Raw genomic sequence first — 19,357 nt, 5'->3', positions numbered from 1 at the left:
CTCTTAGAAGTCGAATATTACAAATTCCCGTCTTAGCGAGCACCTACGTCCTATAAGTAACTCCTATGCAAAATTTGAGATTCCTAGCACATGTAGTTTCTGAGATTTCGTGATGAGTGAGTGACTTTTTGATTTTATATATATAGATAAATATTTTTGAGTAAAATACAATATATATAATAGTTCAAGTAAATTCTGTTATTCATGTTAAGAACACACGTTAACAGTTAGAAGCTATGATACAATCTTAATGTAGAAGAATTTTCTGCTCTATAACCCGTGTAATCTGCCAGGAGTCAGTTCAAACCTCAGTGCATAGAAAACTTTTACAGTCACATATCACTCATAAAATCATATCAATATTTTTATATAAAATGTCGTTAGTTAGAATTTTACTTGTAATTTTATGTTTTAAAATAGCTGTTCCAATGGGAGTTATTGAAGATGATTTAAACGTGAACGACATATTGCGAACAGATTTAATGCCAACTTATTTTATAGAGAACACAAAAAGTAATAATGCGAAGGAAGTTGTGAAAACTGAGCATGTACCTTCAGTAAACGGTTCAATAGACGCGGCATTGCTAACATTGGATTTTCACAGGTATAATATATGATTTTTTTTTCTGTATTTCCTGATTTATAAAAACGTACAAAAAAATATACAGAACATATACTATGTTCTTTTTATTTTTTTTAGTTGCATTCTGACACAGCAGGGTAGGCAGAGGGAACCTGGTGTTAAGACACTCCATTCCTCATTTTCTCTGAATTCTGGAGGCATTGTGTGTTGAAAGGCGGAACCCAACGCCGCGCTTGCCTGGACTCCAAAGCCAAGAAGTGAAATTATTTAATATTGTACTTCCTCAAGTGAGAATCGAACCAACAACCTCTGCCCCTGCGCGACAACTGACTGACTGACTTCAATTATTTTTAATCCAGATAAATAATACACGTAATATACAGGGTGTCCCAGGAGTCAACGATAAAACGAAACCAGGTGATAGACCAAGTCGTGACAGTTATGAGAAAAATATAAAAAGAAATCTATGTCATGTATTTTTCATATTATATTGATTTTAAAAAATATCGCAAAAACCGACACCCTGTGATGGTTTTTCAAGTCCCTGGACTACAAATATTACTCTTTCTTCATTTTTTTTTCTGTAATGTAATCATGAGTAACCCTTCTTTGAATTACAGTTTAAGATTTAAACATACCTGCATCAGTTTTCAATAAAATGTGGTGTTTTTGCCAAACATTAAATTCAAAATATTTACTACACCCAACTTTAACCGACTGTACTATAAAAAAAATGTACTACACTGTTTTTGCAAGTAACTTTAAAAGTTGGCGCATTTAATCTGGATTCCGAAATGGTACGACACTTGCTGGATCACTTCTTTTTTGAAGAGAGAAAAATCGAAATACACGATAATCGGGATGACGTTCAGCTTTTTGGTATCTTTTCCGATACATTTTAGCTGCAGCATTTGCGTTACATAACCATTCTCCATGAATGAAGTTCATATTGGCAACGTGTCAAAGACCGAGTATATGGCCTGCGAGAGCCCGGACTCGACCACTGTTCTTATAAGTCCTGGGCCAGCCCCTAAGTCGGATAAGCGTTGCTTGGGCTAAGTGTTTAGTTTAGGGAGGTGACTGGTGTGGTCTGTGATCGCAGGATACCGTCCAAACTCTTATCCGTCTTATAGAGATCGTGATCGATGCCTTCAGACTCGTGCATGACGGATCCAAGGTACCTGAACTTTTCCAACTTAGGGGATGACCAAGGACTTATAAGGACAGTGCTCGAGTCCGGGCTCTCGCAGGCCATATACTCGGTCTTTGACACGTTGCCAATATGAACTTCATTCATGGAGAATGGTTATGTAACGCAAATGCTGCAGCTAAAATGTATCGGAAAAGATACCAAAAAGCTGAATGTCATCCCGATTATCGTGTATTTCGATTTTTCTCTCTTCAACAAAGAAGTGATCCAGCAAGTGTCGTACCATTTCGGAATCCAGATTAAATGCGCCAACTTTTAAAGTTACTTGCAAAAACAGTGAGTTAAATTACTCAGGCGAGAAAAAGGCTTTTTAAAAATTATTTATTTAATTTTATAAACAACCTTTCTGTTTTAAAGCAAGTTGAAGACAGAGAATCTTTATTAAAATTTTATATAATTCAAAACAGTTAAATCAGCAAAATACTAAAACACTATTGTTCGGTTCCGCGAGGTGCAAGTGCGGCGTCATCGGAATGTATCCTTATGCTTATGTAACTCCTCCCTCCTTAAGATGGAAGCTGGTCCTGCAGGTTCCTGAAGCGTCCTCGCTGCTGGTTTCCTCCGGGACTCTGGGAAAATGCTCGTAGATTTTCCAAAAATAACATTTATTATAGTAGTATATAATAATCATAGATAAGCTTGAAACAGCCAGGATAATACTCTATTTCTTTATTTTCTCCTCTTCTTCTAAGGTTTGGATATTATATGCAAGTTGATGTATATAATCGAGAGGTATATATTCTAAATCCTTCTTTTAGGTAAGAGTACCCTTTGTTACCAAGTATAAGGGTTGGAAATAAGGAATAACTAGGTTATATTTATCATTAGAAATGGAAGGAATTTCTAGGATGGAAATTAGGAAATGTTCTGTACTATATGCTTTCATCATAATAGACACTTTGATTTATTTATTTGAATAGGTTTAATGTTTACAAAATTAAATCTACATATATTTTTTATGAATTAATAAATTTCCTTATAATAATTAGTAGTATCTAACTACTATCGAAACTAAACCATATATAATACCATGATTAACTCTAGAAATAGTAAAAATATTTTTTTTTTGTTTTTTTTTTATAAGTAAATCTAACTTATATTCTATTTTATTTCTATAAACCTTATATATCCTTTAAGATGAAGTATTCTCGCATACAACAAAATAAGTTCTTTAAAATAATTATATATTATTATATATAGTATTTATTTGTATGTAAAATTATTATATATAATATTTTTCTGTATATAGAACTATTATATATAATATTTATTCGTTATTAAGTAAGTAAAAGCAAGGTTAAACATATCATTTTGTATAATAGTTTTTCTTTAATTAATAAAATGTAAATAATAATAATATAATAAAATTCCATTATGTATGGGATCTAGGGTTATTTTGGCTCTTGTGTGGAACACGAGGGACCTGATGAGGCCTTCGTAGCAATTTATAACGAACTCTATTAGAGTTAGAGTTAGGATGATTTTTTATAATCTCCGTTCTATTGTAAGGGTGCAAATTAATTATTTTATACGGACCTTTGAAATCTGGTATGGCTTCATCTCTGAGCGTCGTCTTAGCTACTTGCTCATAGACTGTTTCACCTACCTTATGTGGTTTTCTTATGTACTTCCTTAAAGATGATACAATTTTCTTCTCAGTATTATTTACTTTTACCAATATCCTAGAATTAGTTAATCTATTGTCTACTCTGTATTTCGAGCTGGGTGTTATTTTAGGGTTAAACTTTGAACTGGGCGTTATTTTAGGGTTAAACTGCCTAACTTGTCTGTCATTATCGTTATTTTTAATTAGTAAGCCTTTATTTTCGTTGTCTGGTTGGGAATGGTTAGTAGATACTAGATTATCAGGGTTGATTGTTATAATACTCATACTATCAGTCTCAGTCTCTGACGGGATAATGTTTTGTCTGTCGTTGTCAGGCTCTATGTTATTATCGTTGTTATTACTAGATACAAGGGGTACCTGCGCTATGTTTACACTAGTTTGTGCACCTACGTCTTGGGATATACTGTCATTTATATTGTCGACTTTATTATTATTAGAATTTACGGTTGATAATGATTCTACATTATTATAAAATATTTCGTTCATAGGAAAGGCGTCGGCTTTTATATTTTGTTTGCCTTTATATATAACATTATATGGTCGTAATTTAAATGTACTTCTGTTACATATGGTTCGTCCTTCTGAATTGGTGTTAATGACTTTGGTTATAAATTTTCCATTTTTAACATTAATAATAGCAGCAGGGGATGTCAATCCCTTAGACCAAATATAATCGTCGTAGATATAAAATCCGTCAATATAATTTGTTTTTAACGTGATATGTTTTTCACACTTTGGTTCTATTTTTATAAGTTTCTTATTATAGTCGAAGTAAATAGGTATGTCGGCTGTCGCTGTATGTAATATTTTATTTTTCAAATTAATATTGCTAGATAATGATTTTAATAAATCTAGACCTATAAGTCCTTTGTATTTAGGGTCGAAATCAAAAATAAGGAATTTATGAAGAATGTCAGTATTAAAGATTGGGGGTAAGGGTAAATTCGCTACATGACTATGCTGTGTTGTCGCATGAGCTGTTTTTATTTCAAATGGTTCATATTCTACAAGATTTTGAAAAATAGAATTAAATATAACTTCTGATGAAATAAGGGATCTAGAAGCTCCTGTGTCAATTAAAAACTTACCTTTAAATTCGGGAATTACTATGTAGGGTAAATGATCTTTATCATGATTATTTATTTTTACTATCTCTTTACGTCTGGGTCTATGCCTAACGTAAAATCCTGCTGGTTACTTATTTCGTCATTAACTGGTTCATAAGTATCCTGCTCGTCTGGTATATGTATATTATCATAATAATACTCACCTGGGGTGTAGTGTTGGGAATACTCATTGAGTTGTTGCTCCTGTGGCTCGTCTGTGTAGAAGAGTTCCTCCACTGCGAACTGCGGCTTCTCTGGTTTATTTGTTGACCTCATAGTCACATCTGATATTTTTTGGGGTGGATTTATTTGCTGGTGAGGGATGTTACCTCTATGATTAATAAAAGGTCTATAATTACCTGAGGGTTGTCGGTTTTTCCATGGTAGCATTGACTGAACCCATTGTTGACGTTGTTCTGGTGTCCAGTTATTTTGTCTAGGGGTAAAATTTGAATTTACGTGCATAGGTGGATTATTTAATCTAGATTGTGAATTTGAAAATGGAATAAAGTTTCTATGATTTTCTTTAACCTTACTTTGGGGGTTTGACATATTAAAATTATTATTAAATCTATTGTATGTGAGCTTAGCTTCTTCTTGCCTAGCTTGTACAATTGCTAGTTCTAATGTGGTAGGCCTGGCTAGACGCACACCTATTGAAATTTGAAAGTCTAATTGGTTCGTATATTGCTCTATAACCATGTTTTCATAATATTCTTTGTTACTATGTTTACCTACGGACAAAAGGGTGTCAAGTATGTCTCGAAGGCGTTTCCCAAAAGTTTCCGCGTCTTCATTTTTATTACGTCGCGTTCGAGTTAGCTCTTGCATTAGTTGTATTTCGTTCCTAGGTTCACCTATTCTTCTAATCAAAGCGCGTTTAATCGCGTCCCAAGAGTCTAGAAACTCTTCGTATGCTATTGCATCAATTGCGGCTCCACTGAGTCTGCTTTTGATTAAACACACAATAGCGGGGTGGTGTTTCGCTGCGCCCTCTATTAAGCTTAATATATTATCTACTCTTCTAATATAAAAATTCAAAATTTTTGAATTACCATCGTAACGTGGCATAAAATCTGAAATTAACTTAAAACTAGAATTCTCGCAATTTTCAAAAGACATTTTATCTTTTAATCACGACTAACCTATTTAACAAAATAATTCAAACAAATAAAATATTTCAATTCAATATAATATTTATTAAAATAATATTTTATTATTTCATTTAATTATTTATTCATTATTTCATTTCATTTATTTATTATTTCATTTATTTATTATTTCATTCATTTATTATTTCATTTATTTATTATTTCATTTCATTTATTATTTCATTCATTTATTATTTCATTTCATTTATTATTTCATTTATTTATTATTTCATTTCTCATAAACTTATTCAATAATAGTAAATGCCTATCGCGATTTGAGCTATATAGACAGATACAAAAATACGGAAGGAAATATAGCATAGGAACTTGGATAACAAAAGTACTCACCAAAGAAACCTCTGCATCTCCAACCGGGACTCAACTGCTTGGCAGAACCTCCGATGCTTAGGTGCTCCGCCGGTCTCGCCGTCGTAGATTCTTCTTAATAGATCGCGGTAATAACGATAGAAACCGTTCGCGGGCTTTAAGAGTTTGATTAAAGCCAAACACGCCGCGATCCTACCGACTGCGCCAGTTAAATTACTCAGGCGAGAAAAAGGCTTTTTAAAAATTATTTATTTAATTTTATAAACAACCTTTCTGTTTTAAAGCAAGTTGAAGACAGAGAATCTTTATTAAAATTTTATATAATTCAAAACAGTTAAATCAGCAAAATACTAAAACACTATTGTTCGGTTCCGCGAGGTGCAAGTGCGGCGTCATCGGAATGTATCCTTATGCTTATGTAACTAGTGTAGTACATTTTTTTTATAGTACAGTCGGTTAAAGTTGGGTGTAGTAAATATTTTGAATTTAATGTTTGGCAAAAACACCACATTTTATTGAAAACTGATGCAGGTATGTTTAAATCTTAAACTGTAATTCAAAGAAGGGTTACTCATGATTACATTACAGAAAAAAAAATGAAGAAAGAGTAATATTTGTAGTCCAGGGACTTGAAAAACCATCACAGGGTGTCGGTTTTTGCGATATTTTTTAAAATCAATATAATATGAAAAATACATGACATAGATTTTTTTTTATATTTTTCTCATAACTGTCACGACTTGGTCTATCACCTGGTTTCGTTTTATCGTTGACTCCTGGGACATCCTGTATATAACATTTTCTATATTTATAGGAAAATGATGAACGAATACCAGTGTAGAAACTACGTTGCGGAACAAATATTAGAAGAAATGGGCAAGAACGTGTTGCAAAGTCGAATCGGGAAACCATTTGAGAATGTAGAGTTCGGAGGTAGTGTGTTCTCTAGAAGTTCACAAGACACGAGGAACAACGTTCTGTATGATGCTGGGTCTGTTAATTACCAGGAATGGTTAGCCAAGTATGTCCATTAAAGATGTTTTAGTTAATTAATAAATATAAGTAGGTACTAAGTACAATCTTACCGTTATTCTATAGTCATTGTTTCTCTTTTGTTCCAACCTCTCGAGTGGGAATCGAACCTACAACCGTCACGTTTACAGTCAGGCTGTGCGTTATGCCAGGACCGACCCCTACTTTTATTGAAATGTATCTCTAAATATCTATTATTGATATTTCAGGGTCATGGCTTTAAATGATGTTTATAGACATTACAATGTATCTCCAGTTTTTAACGTGTCACATCAAGTGGAGTCTTCCCTACTCCGCCCTGAAGCAAGAGAAGGTTATGAAGTTGAAGGTGCTGATCTACCCATCGGAGACAATACGGGATTAGTGTACGACGTTTCAAAGCATGGTACTATATTTTTATAATATTATTAGTAAAAAAATATGAATAAGTAATTACTCTAAATATAGGTTTTCGTAGTTTAAACTAATCCCTCTGTGTTATCTAAAGTGTGGAATACTACTTATTACGTGAAATTAAAAGTATTTATTCGGAATTTGGCAGAAAGTGGGGAACGGAGTGTTTTAACACTAGGTTCCCTCTGCCTACCCTGTTGTGTGCGGGATACAGCGTGAAGCTGATTTATTTTTAGAATTATTTATTGGGATAAAACTATATTAGAATTGCAGTTATTTCAATTTAATAATATATGGGTAAAAGTAACGACAATAGTCGTCAATTACGTTTCTTTTGTACTTTGTATCCATCCTATAAATATCTAAACAGTATCTATAATGAAGCTGAGTTCTTGAGTCTTTGCATGTTGAGTTTCGGAACTGAACGCCATGCTTTTGCTCCGTTAGCAAATCGAGGAATTCTAAATATGAAATATTTTATTCCTCTGAGTGGGAATTGAACGCTTGTGTGATTTGTCCCTGCGCCATGTAGGCCTCAATGGAGCTTTTAATAAGGTTTCCAATTATCATAGATAGCAATATAAAATGTTTTTTAATGAAAAAATGTCTTAACTAAAATAATAATGTTTTGGTTTAAAAATATATTCAAATATTTATAAACATAGGTGGTGGTTACGAGTACTCAATGCCTCCTCCTCCTCCGCCACTGTACCATCATTCATCACCACAAGTTCATGATGTCCACGAGGAATATGGCGTTGAACATTCTCATGGACTTGGACTGGCCGATCTATTTGAAATATCTCTTACTGGCATCGCTTTTCTGTCGTTTGGAATGTTTGTGCTGCAAGTACTTATGTGTATTACAATGGTAAATAGATTTATTATTTATTTTTTTATATTATGAGTTAGTTTTCATTAATGTATGTATAATAAGATAGAGATATCGTGGCGCACCGGGTCGTGGAAAGCACTTATAATAGTAACAGACAATTGGATACAATTTCAATAAGAAATAATATATATTTATAATATTATTAACGAAATGTGACATCGATTTTTGCCATTTTGCCACCTAACATTAACATTATGACTTACTAGGCTGTCTACCATTCTCACAAGAGATGTGTGGAAAAAATCTATAGGGTAAAACCCGGATAGTTGCCTCGGACGGATACTTGCCTCAGTTTCAAATGCTCTATGTTAGACGTGTTGTCAGTGTTTCTTTTTGATCATAATAAGAAGCGTCCCCCGCGTAGGACTCGGTGCCGCATCAGCTATCGAAGTAGGTGCACGAGTTTTGTCCGTGTGAGTAAAAATCTTCCGCGATGATACTTTGACGAGCGTCAGAATTATATTGGCAAGTAATCTCCGTTAAATATAATTATAACTAATTGCGGTTTCAGTAAAATAATTATTTCTTTGATTGCATTAGAGTTTAAATTGCACTGTAATAAACGTTTTGTTGTTAAATATGTTTTATTTATTTTGTAAATAAAAAGGGCAAGTATCCGTATCAAAAAGGATAGTTGCCTTAATGTCGTTTGCGGATTGTTGCCCTGGGGCAACTATCCGTAACTACACATTTTAACGAGCAAACAGATTTTTTTCTTAGTTATTTTTTTCATTTGGTTTTACCTTTTTTTCTTGGTGATATTTTTATTGGGCTTTACTATAGTTTATCTTAAATAAAATAAATTCTCAACAGCAAAATGCTTCGCAAGTATAAACGAAAGCCAGGCGTGGTGCCGCGCCACATCAGCTGGACAGAAGATAGCTTAGCACTTGCGTTCGAAGATCTAAATAAAAAACAAAAAGTATCAACGAAATATCCCGGATTTATGGCATATCCTCTCGAACCTTAAGAAATTCAAATTAGCAATATCAATTAGCAAATTCAAAAAAATGAAATACCAACAAAGAAGTTAAAGTTGATAATTATTGTGTAGAATGTTTTGAAAATTATAATTTAACTAAATCAAAATCAGATTGGATACAATGTGAGATGTGTCGAATGTGGTTGCATGAAACTTGTACAACATTCAAAAACCATTGCATGAGATGTGGCAAATTGAAAACCTTGGCTTCTGGTAATAATCAAAATTTTTTCAAATTTAAAATTTTAAAACCTTAGTATTTTTAAGTGTTGTTTAGGTAATAATTATAAAGGATCTCAGTAAGTAATTAGAACTGAATACTTATTTAATAGATGCTATGCCAAAGTTAATTCTTATTTTATTGTTGTTCTACCTTTTAAATAAATAGTAATATTTAATTATTATTTTGGATACTTAATTACCATTTTGGAGTCTATTTTGTTGTAATTTTATAATTATATTAACTTTGATTAATACTTAATGAAAGATTGTGTTCAATAACAAAAAATGATTACTTAAATTAATATAAGTCCGTTTTTATTTGAAAAAAAAATTGACAGGCAAGTATCCCCCGAACCATTTTTAACGTTAGGCTAGTATCCGCTATAGTAGGCAACTATCCCCTTTTTTAGAGGCCACGTAAAACAGGCTGTACTCAAAATTAATAATATTTATATTTGAAAAAATTGGCTAAGTTAGAAGATTAATATACTATGTTTAAGAACACACATTGAATAGGTAATGTAGTGGTATACTTTTCTAACAAAAGAGCTTTTTCAAAAAGTGTGGCAACTATCCGGGTTTTACCCTATTAAGTTTTATCGACAAGCGTAAATATTTAGTAAAATCCATTAATTTATCGCTTTTTTAGGGTGGACCTTGGTCGACGAGTCTAACTTCAGCTACGGGTGAAAAGTAGAGAACATACTGACTTATTATTTATTCTGTCTTCCTTTTCCTATACAATTAATTAAAATGTTTAAAGTTATTATTTTATCTGATTTATTTATTTTTATTTGTGTAAAGTTAATAGTAAATATGTAATACTTACTTTTATTTCTTGTTTTTAGAATCACCCTCAACCACAACTGATGCAAGTTGTTGATAACGGAGACACCGTCAACGTGGATGACGTATTTCGAACGAAAAGAGAAGCAGATACTTCTAAACAGTCTATATCTGTTCTCAACAACCTAGCAAGACACGCGTTAATGGCGATTAAGCCTCAATCTACTTTATGTGTTTATCGGGCTCTATGTTTAGGAAATAAGCAAGCAAGAAAAATTAGAAATAGTAACAAATATTGGCTACCGCTTTGGCAGTAAGTTAATTCTTCTTATGACAATATCTTATAAAGTGTTAAAAAAAATAAATATATTGGTACGAAGGTATTAAAGAAGTATTATTTGTGAGGCTTTAGTGCCGCCGGGGCCGGCTCGCCAGAGTTCGGTGGAAAGTGGGGAATGGAAGTGTCTTAATGGGAACGGAGTTTCTTAATACTAAGTTCCCTGTGTTCCCTTTGGTTTGGTTTCCCAAAAAATTAAAAAAAGTATTACTTAATGTATTTATTTATTTATCAGTGCAGGAGTAGCGTGGACTCGTGGCGGGTCTCTGGGAGCATTGCGTGCAGCAGCGCTAGGTCTTGGCGGTGCTAACTGTGAAGACTTCTATCCTAAAAAAAAAATGTGCTTAGTTGTTTAAGTCGAACTTAACGTAACTGTATTCATTTCACTAGTAATTTTTCAGTAAACTATAAATTATAAATTATTCTTATTTCCAGTTTAAGTAAAATTTATAGTTATATATACATTTCTAGGTGCATACTACATATATATTAGACATGACAAGTATGTAGGTACATTTATGCAGAATATCCATTGATGTACCGTATTTTATAATTTTTGTGTATTAAAATCTGTAAAAGTAACTGTTGAATGTTTTGCCGGATCTACCTCCCACCAGGTAGAGAAATGTTCATTCATTTCAAAATCCATTCATTTAAATCAGAGGTTTCTGCAATTTTTTTTAATGTTTAATATTTTGAATTTGAATTAAAACAGAAGCAACAACCTATGTAATAAATTTCATAAATTTTATTCAAAAAAGAGTTACACATGCTTATTGGAATAATATTGGAGAGTAAAAATAAAAAAAAACAAGCTAAATTTTATGATTTATTTCTTGCTATTATTATCTATGTACAGTCTTAAATTATATACATTTAGCTGAATACTATATTGTAGGTACAATCCATGTTATATTTAAAGAATAAAGAATAGAAAGAAATGTACAAAAGGCGACCTTATCGCTAAAACAGCGATGTCTTCCAGGCAACCTGTTCCGTTACAGTGGCCTAACCCTTTAACGCATAGGACGTGAAGCGTAGGAAAATGCAATTATAAAGTAACATTATTTTGACTACATCATAAAATAATATCATTACAATTATTTTTAATTATTTAATGGATAATTGAAATTTAAAAATATAAATATTAGCGTATATTTCCCTCTACATTATTCTATTTACATATGTACGTAGTAAAATATTTAAATAACATACAATTAAGCTAAATTTATATATTTTTTATATTAATCCTCGACTACGAATCGACAATATCTTTTTAAAGCTTCTTGCACATGTATAGGGCATGGCGTTGGCATGGTTAGTTGACATGGTAGGTACTCAAGCATTATTATTAAAGTAAGAGAACCCATGGTCTTACAAAATGAATAAAATTAAGGAGTCAGTGATTAATCACTACCGGCGATATTGCGGAGATTTTTATTATTTTTTTTTTCTTATAACTTGACACCTGCAACGTGTCGAGTAAGTCCAAAGTCGAAGTGAGAAATGTAGCGAGTTACAGTATACTTGTGTACATTTAGCACTGTAATTAAAACAGTAAATACTATACAAATATTACAAATAAGGCGAACACGATTCATATTCATACATCTATAGGCAGGCGTATGCTTTATTATAATAAGTGAATGAATTATACTGTCGTTACGCAGTGTGGACTCTTTTGATAGGACGTGTCAAATACATAATATAATAATATTTTATTTCTATTTTACTATTGCAGTAATGAAACAATTTTGGTAAAACTTTGCATGCATATAAGACATATTTATGTAAAAGAAGTTAGTGATACTTCTTTCACATATGATATGGACGTCTCTTAAAAACTAAAGAGAAAAATATATTTTAATATTTAATATTTAATTAATACGAAGTGGTGAAACAATAGCTTTAAATGTTGTTTCTCTTTTCAGGTGAGTTTGAAATAGATAAATATATATATTAAGATAATATAAAGAATATTTGTAAAAGTATGAACATTTATTTATGTAATAAATCTCTTTTCAGAGCAACTCAATTCTAGTTATAGTTTTACTGTTCACCCTAATATCCAAGGATAATTATAAAACACATTATATTTATAGAAGAATATGTAGGATTTTTTTTAATTATGCAAGGTACGCCCGAGCAGATGCTAGTGATGATACGTATAATTGAATTTTGGTTTCAGTATTTTTCACTCAAAACCACATACGAATTCAATATTATATTAAAAAGGGGGGGTTATATTAAAAAAGGGGTCAGCGTCAAACTACTTTACTCTACCCAAAACACTTTGTATAATAATGTACAACAATTACAAAAGCACATACTATAAATGGAACTAATATATCTATATATCATTTTTGTCTAGGGTTGCGAAGAAGGCAACGTTACTGGAGAAAATACGCAGCTAAGAGGTGTATAGGCGTAAGGATTTAATAGTGAATATGTTTGAGGGGCAGGTCCGAAGATATGTCCTGAAAATAGCCCTTGACGTTGGGCGATTTTTAAACGTGATGTTAATTGCTTTTTCCATTTTGTCCTCCGATTTTGAAACCAGGTTTTGATTTGAACCTCAGTGAGCCCCAACGCTTTCGAAAGTTCCATTCTTTTTGAAACACTGAGATATTTGTCAAGTTTGAATTCAGTTTCCAGCCTCTCCAGCTGTTTGGCGCTGTATGCTTGGCGAGGTTTCCGTTCAGGTCCCGCTCGTCTTGGTCGTCTGTTGTTTTTATCATCTGTTGGTCAAATAAAAAAATTAAGTAAAACACTATTAAGTATACAAAACTTTTTATAATTTTCTTCCTGTTCTGGACTCTACGGTAGTAGAAATAACCTTTCCATATTTATCCCTAAATTTAATATTATACAAGATTATTAGAATTTGGGACTAAAACTGTCACAATTAGACAACGGAGGAGATTTTCAACCCTTTATTATAAATATAGGTTCCCTCTGCCTACTCTGCTGTGTTCCGGATACAGCGTGAAGCTGATTTTCTTATTTTTATAAATATAAAATATAACAATTATTTATATAACAGCTACTAGAATAAAGCTCTTATGAAGAAAACGTAAAGGCAACAGAACACACCTCAACATACAAAGTAGCTGCTCTCGCTTAAAACAAACAAAGAGATTTTTTTCTCGAGTATTAATCAGAATTGTCACAGAGTCTCGTTAAGTGGCTATAAACACAATCAGGGTGTTTGGACTGCGCCTGCGCAGTTTGAAATCTCATATGTCAATATAACATTGTGGCGGGTGTATGGTGTGTGATGGTCTCGCTAACTGAATGTTAACGATTTGCGTAACCAATGTAAGGATGGTTGTCTGTGCTGTTAAACTTATGGTTATATTTGTTGTAACTAATATTAAATTAGTTAATTCAAAAAAGAATATGTCTTTATGTTACTATGCTTAAGTATGCGGTGGGAATTTAAATATTAATTTTAATTCGGGATAGTTAATTATATTCTGGTAAGACAAAAACGGGATAGGTTCCGCCATTTAACGGAAATCGATTGCGAAGAACAGAATATCTTGACACTAGCTATATGGGGTACTGTGTGATGCTGAAAAATATATATCAAAGACAAATATCTTCAAAAATAAGTAAAGTAAAGTAAAGTAAAAACATATTTTCTAAGTTGCCTGCAAATTTTTATAAAAGTATTTATAAAACCGTTTCACACTATCAAATCTAATGTTAATATTACAATGACGCATATTGAACATCAATAATAATTATTTGCCGAATAAATTTAAGATATTACATACAAAAACTTTATACGAATTTTATTTAAGAAATATAGTGAACGTGATATTAGCACAATTTATAATAAATTCGTGTATCATCTTTTCTCGTTACACTTCTAACAGCACAACGCGCTAAGAACTAATGTAAATAAACCAGCTTTGTCAGTAATTATCGTGGCAGCAGCTGTTTACCGACACTTCTGTGCGAAGTCGCGACCACCGTCCGTCGGTCGGTTGGCGACAATTCGACGAATGTATCTTCGGACGTATCCCACTAAACGGAACGCCATGTATACGATGTTAGCTTACCTCGTTAGCAAGATTGACAAATATTTTTCATATTTAACACATTTTTTTAACTATCATTGAATATGTTTATTGATTATTATTAACGTATTAAATGTAGATAAATTTATGACGTAAAACTTGGCGTGATGTTTTTCATGCGTACGATAATAATATTAGCAAGGTTTACAGTATTGTAGGAGTCTCTTTTTTATATTTGTTAACCGTATTTGCAAATAAAAATCATAGCTATATGATGAAAAATACATATTTATGGTGGTAACTTGGATTTCGGTATTACATTTAACAGGTGCTCCTTAAACTTTGTAGGCCTTAGTATTTTTTTTAGCTTCACACTGTATAGCATAGCAGAGTTGGCAGAGGGAACCTAGTGTTAAGAACTCAGAAGTGGCGGAACGCATCGCTTTGCCTCGACTCCAAAGTCAAGAAATGAAAATATTAAATATTTCATATCTTCGAGTGGGAATGGAACCCATAACCTGTCACGCTTACAATCACGACTAGCCTTAATGACCTTGGTAATTTGGTAATTTATTAAAAAATATTTTTGAACATTCGATTTTATACATACATTGGTAAGTGTAAAAACGAGAAATCATGACTATGAGTTTAACAGTTGTAAGTTTAAACAGAAAGTTTGAATCACAACCGGGTTCCGTGTCTTTTCTCGGATATGACACATGACACACTAATTTTATAGCCACCGAAATTCCGAGTGCTCATCGCGACTAATGTGACAAAATATGTAGTTAACAAACAAAAAAATGTTTTAAGATAACGTTAAAATACTAGTTAACATGATTTTAAAGATAAAATCGTATAGGTACCTACTTATTCTTTAGATTAAATTTAGGTTTTTATTTTAAACTCATTAAATTTACTTTTTATTCATCAAATATTACACTTGAAATTCATTATTTTACTTATTAGCCGTTTTAAATCTCGAATTCGTAATTTTTTACTTCAAATTCCTATTCATTTTTCATCCAAGTGGCAAAAAATAAAATTTTCATTTCAAAATACGATGTTTACTATGAAATTAACAAAGGTATGAAATGTAAAATTGTTAACTCTACTAAATTTCAGTTAATTTGAAAGCTAATTAGTTTTTGAAATGGATCGATAAATAAAAGCAATAAAAAAAAGATAAAACATAAACAGAAAAATAATCGGTTAAGTGCGAATTGGACTCAGGATAACATATTACGATTAAAAATTTCAGGATTACAGGTCTAACGGAAGTATAACTTATAAAAGTTGACAAACTTAGGTTTCCGGGCATATGTAACTATTTTTTCTGTTATTTGTATTGTAACCTGTAAGTTCTCACTTCGTGCTCCGCGTAACTAAAAATTACGCCGTGAAATTCATACAAAATTCAGCAAGATTGTTGCATAAATATACTCCATAGAAATACCGACGGGGCTCAAAGAGTTGAAATGAACTCGCTCAGAGTTCTAAGGAGTGCTGCAAAGTGATTACAAAATACTTTGTTGGTGCAAATAAAAGTTTATTTTATTTAAAAGAAGCTCGTTGCGCCTAAATATTACCCGGGGTGGAAGTCGGGCTTAAGTCTGAGTCATTTAAACTAGCATATTATACTGCTTATAACAGAGGGAAATTGAATAACCAACTTGTAGCTTGGAGTTAAGTTGTCATTTCATTATGGAAAAGTTAAGATATATTAAAAATACAATAATACAATAAATAACGAATTATAAATAAAATCTAAATATGAAAATTTAGTAATAAAAAGTAATACAAAAATACGTAATAAGATAGCATGTGCCGCATCGCGTGACCGCGCTCGGGTGCGAATGTTCACACGCATTTTATCCTGATCTGTATAGTACCACCACACGCAATCATCCCCCTGACGTGTATAATTGATATTTGTTACGTTCAAATATATGGAACTTATGTTACATAAGAATTAATTTAATTTTACTAGGATTTAGGATCCCGCATAACATTGTACGTACCCTGTACTGTGTTTCCGCTGAATTTTCAAGACACTAATTAATTAACTTATTAACTTTAATTACACATGTTTATTATCACAAGCGCTTTAAGTCTTCGGCAATTTGCTAGCATTTGTACTAGAACAGGTTTAAACTTAATCGTTGCATTTGTATTTTAACAGTATCAAATATTGACTATATTGCCTTATTTTGGGAAGAGAATTGACTTAGTCAATTTTGTTCGTTACTGTTGTTCATTCTTTTATTTTTTAATTTACATTTCTAATTTTAATTCCGTAACGTTTCATATTCTTACTACCTACTCGTTTGTATATTATTGACATCATAATTTTTTTTCTTGTTTAGTTAAATCATTTCTTCTAAATGTTAAAATACTTTAAAAAACCAAGTGTTTGAATGTGAATGCGACGGTTGCGGGTTCTATTTGTACACGCTTAGCGGGAATGGATTATTTCATATTTTCATCATTTTCAAAGCGTAATGTCGAGTTTCGCCACTCAACACGCGATGCCTCTCGAATTCTGTGGTATGTGGAAAACGGAGTGTCTTAACAATAGGTTTCCTCTACCTACTACAGCGTGAAAATAAATAAAAACTCCATCAAGTGAGAGTCGGACCACGTATCAACTTCAGGATTGTAGGTAAATGGGAAGTGCTACTTATAAAAGTTAACAAACTTAAGTTTGCAGACGTATGCACTAATTTTACACGAAATTAACGATGTGGGAAATTTAATTTAAGTTAGAACGAAAAAAACTGTAAAATTACAAAATTTACAGATATTTCGGAGAAAACAATCATTACTAATTTGTATTTCTGGTTCATATCATACAAAATAGGTGCATATATCTGCAAACTTAAACTTATCTACTTTTACAAGTTATACTTCCCGTTCACTTACAGTTACAACTGAAATTAGTACGGAATCCCCGATGGGCTAGTCAGACTCCCACTTAACGGGACTTTTTTGGATAGTTAAGATATATTCAACATTGAGATTTATTAAAACTAACCTATATTAAATTTATTTAAAATATTTATTATTAAAAGTATACCGTAATATGTAGAGGTGGGTTGTTGTGTAGCGAGCCAGTGTGCGTACGCGTGTCCCGCCAGTAGCTCTGCACCGTTCAATGCGTTTAAATCCGAACAAGTTGATGTTGATGAAACTGAAATCATTAAGTATTATTATAATTTATTCAAAAAATATGTTTATAATATAACTTTTGATTTCTACTTTTGAAGTACATATTTTTTACATATAAATTACCATTATGTTCATCTCCCGTTTCTTCTATATCTTCAGTATCTTCCATTTGTGGTTTTTCGCTAGCATTGCCTCCATTGGTGCCCAGAATATTATCAATAAGAAAATTTTTGCCTCTACCATTTAAAGAGCTATTTGTTACATTATTTACAATAAATGGGGTATTATTAGAACAAGATTTAGTTTTAACAGTCATTCTGCTGGTACAAAAGTTCTTACTTATAGAATAAATAGAGTCCACGCTATTATACACATTTGAATTTAGTGTAGTGTTAAGTTCTCTTTTATCACTATTTTCACAAATCACATCGATCGATTCATTTTCACTATCAAAATTAGATTCGCTGTCTGAATCATAAACCAGATTAGCACACTTTAAAAGTTTGTCATGTAATGACAGTCCAGAGTCGTTTTCACAAGTGCTTGAGATATCGTTTATCGAATTCATTATTTATATAAATAATTATCGTGCTCATTTATATATAGAAAAATAGATGCCATTTCAAAAACACGTTACGTTCGCGAAAGTTAAAAATGGACTATTATAGTCAATTCTAAGTCGTGAAATGGTAGTAATTGGTTTCGAAAATAGGTGGCGCCGAGCAAACTGATGCGGAAGCTGTAGGTATCACTGCATTGAGATTCTGTTATGCTACTGGCTGATAATCTGATGGAGGGGATTACGCCATCTTAAGGAGGTGGGGCCTACAGCACCGCCTGTGAAAATTCACACCTTTCTTTTATTTGATAACAAGTTATATGAGAGCTTTTTACCGCACAATGGATCCCTAAAAGCTTATGATGAGATCTGCTTAGGGAATATTGGCTGGCTATTATTTGTGTGTCATCAATTATATAAGTGGTTTTGATGAATGTTCCGGTAGTGGGTAAAATAAAAATATATTTTTTATTGCTAACGTGTATATAAATGAGTATATACTTTCATAATAAATATCTTATATTTGAATAGAACATTTGTTAAAATTAGATTTTTAATATAATAAAATAAATTGATATTCCCATTTTGTTTGATCAACTTAATAGAAAGAAGGTAATCAAATTAGGATCTGTAATTTATGCCTACTACACTTTATTACACTGCGGTTACCAATATTGTAAGTCAAATTGTGTAATGATATTACTTTCTTATTACGTTATTAAGAGTAAGAATAAGATGGTTTAGATTTCTCATTAAAATACTTCTATTAACTACTTTCGTATTTAATTTTGGAGGCATTGGGCGCGCATTTAAACATGTATGGAATTAATGTCTATTGAATGAAATGCAGGATAGCTGCCAGCAAATGTAACAGATTGTACCATTGATTTTGAAAAGAGCAACTGTTGAGTTCCTTGCCGGCTCTTCTCAGCAGAACTGCCTTCCGAACCGGTG

General features: G+C 32.1%; 2 protein-coding genes across 2 annotated transcripts; one reads left to right on the top strand and one right to left on the bottom strand.

Annotated features, from left to right (window-relative positions):
* The first annotated feature begins 428 nt into the window (after positions 1 to 428).
* LOC146538249 (uncharacterized) lies at positions 429 to 11,421 on the top strand. The gene is made up of 6 exons (XM_085187028.1): positions 429 to 604; positions 6,819 to 7,025; positions 7,246 to 7,421; positions 8,095 to 8,300; positions 10,377 to 10,627; positions 10,887 to 11,421. The coding sequence occupies exons 1-6, from the start codon at positions 429 to 431 to the stop codon at positions 11,005 to 11,007; spliced, it is 1,137 nt and encodes a 378-aa protein (XP_085043154.1). The 3' UTR covers positions 11,008 to 11,421.
* Positions 11,422 to 11,467: 46 nt separating this feature from the next.
* LOC146538248 (uncharacterized) lies at positions 11,468 to 18,606 on the bottom strand. Its single transcript, XM_085186423.1, has 3 exons — positions 17,968 to 18,606; positions 17,753 to 17,866; positions 11,468 to 13,389 (listed from the first exon to the last, which is right to left on the bottom strand). The coding sequence occupies exons 1-3, from the start codon at positions 18,410 to 18,412 to the stop codon at positions 13,019 to 13,021; spliced, it is 930 nt and encodes a 309-aa protein (XP_085042549.1). The 5' UTR covers positions 18,413 to 18,606; the 3' UTR covers positions 11,468 to 13,018.
* Positions 18,607 to 19,357: the final 751 nt, after the last annotated feature.

This window comes from Heliconius melpomene, chromosome 6, assembly GCF_056956725.1.
Source record: "Heliconius melpomene rosina isolate 202511_hmr_F chromosome 6, ASM5695672v1, whole genome shotgun sequence".
Taxonomy (NCBI): Eukaryota; Metazoa; Arthropoda; class Insecta; order Lepidoptera; family Nymphalidae; genus Heliconius; species Heliconius melpomene.
The sequence above is the reverse complement of the archived record's forward strand: the minus strand, read 5'-3'. Positions and strand labels throughout refer to the sequence as shown.

Excerpts from the sequence above, each read along its gene's own strand:
- LOC146538248 (XM_085186423.1), bottom strand. The coding sequence starts at position 18,412 with ATGAATTCGATAAACGATATCTCAAGCACTTGTGAAAACGACTCTGGA. Across the intron at positions 17,867-17,967 it reads AACGGGAGATGAACATAATG|TTTCATCAACATCAACTTGT; the intron begins GTAATTTATATG and ends TAATGATTTCAG. Across the intron at positions 13,390-17,752 it reads ACCCACCTCTACATATTACG|ATGATAAAAACAACAGACGA; the intron begins GTATACTTTTAA and ends TTTGACCAACAG.
- LOC146538249 (XM_085187028.1), top strand. The coding sequence starts at position 429 with ATGGGAGTTATTGAAGATGATTTAAACGTGAACGACATATTGCGAACA. Across the intron at positions 605-6,818 it reads CTAACATTGGATTTTCACAG|GAAAATGATGAACGAATACC; the intron begins GTATAATATATG and ends CTATATTTATAG. Across the intron at positions 7,422-8,094 it reads GTACGACGTTTCAAAGCATG|GTGGTGGTTACGAGTACTCA; the intron begins GTACTATATTTT and ends TTATAAACATAG.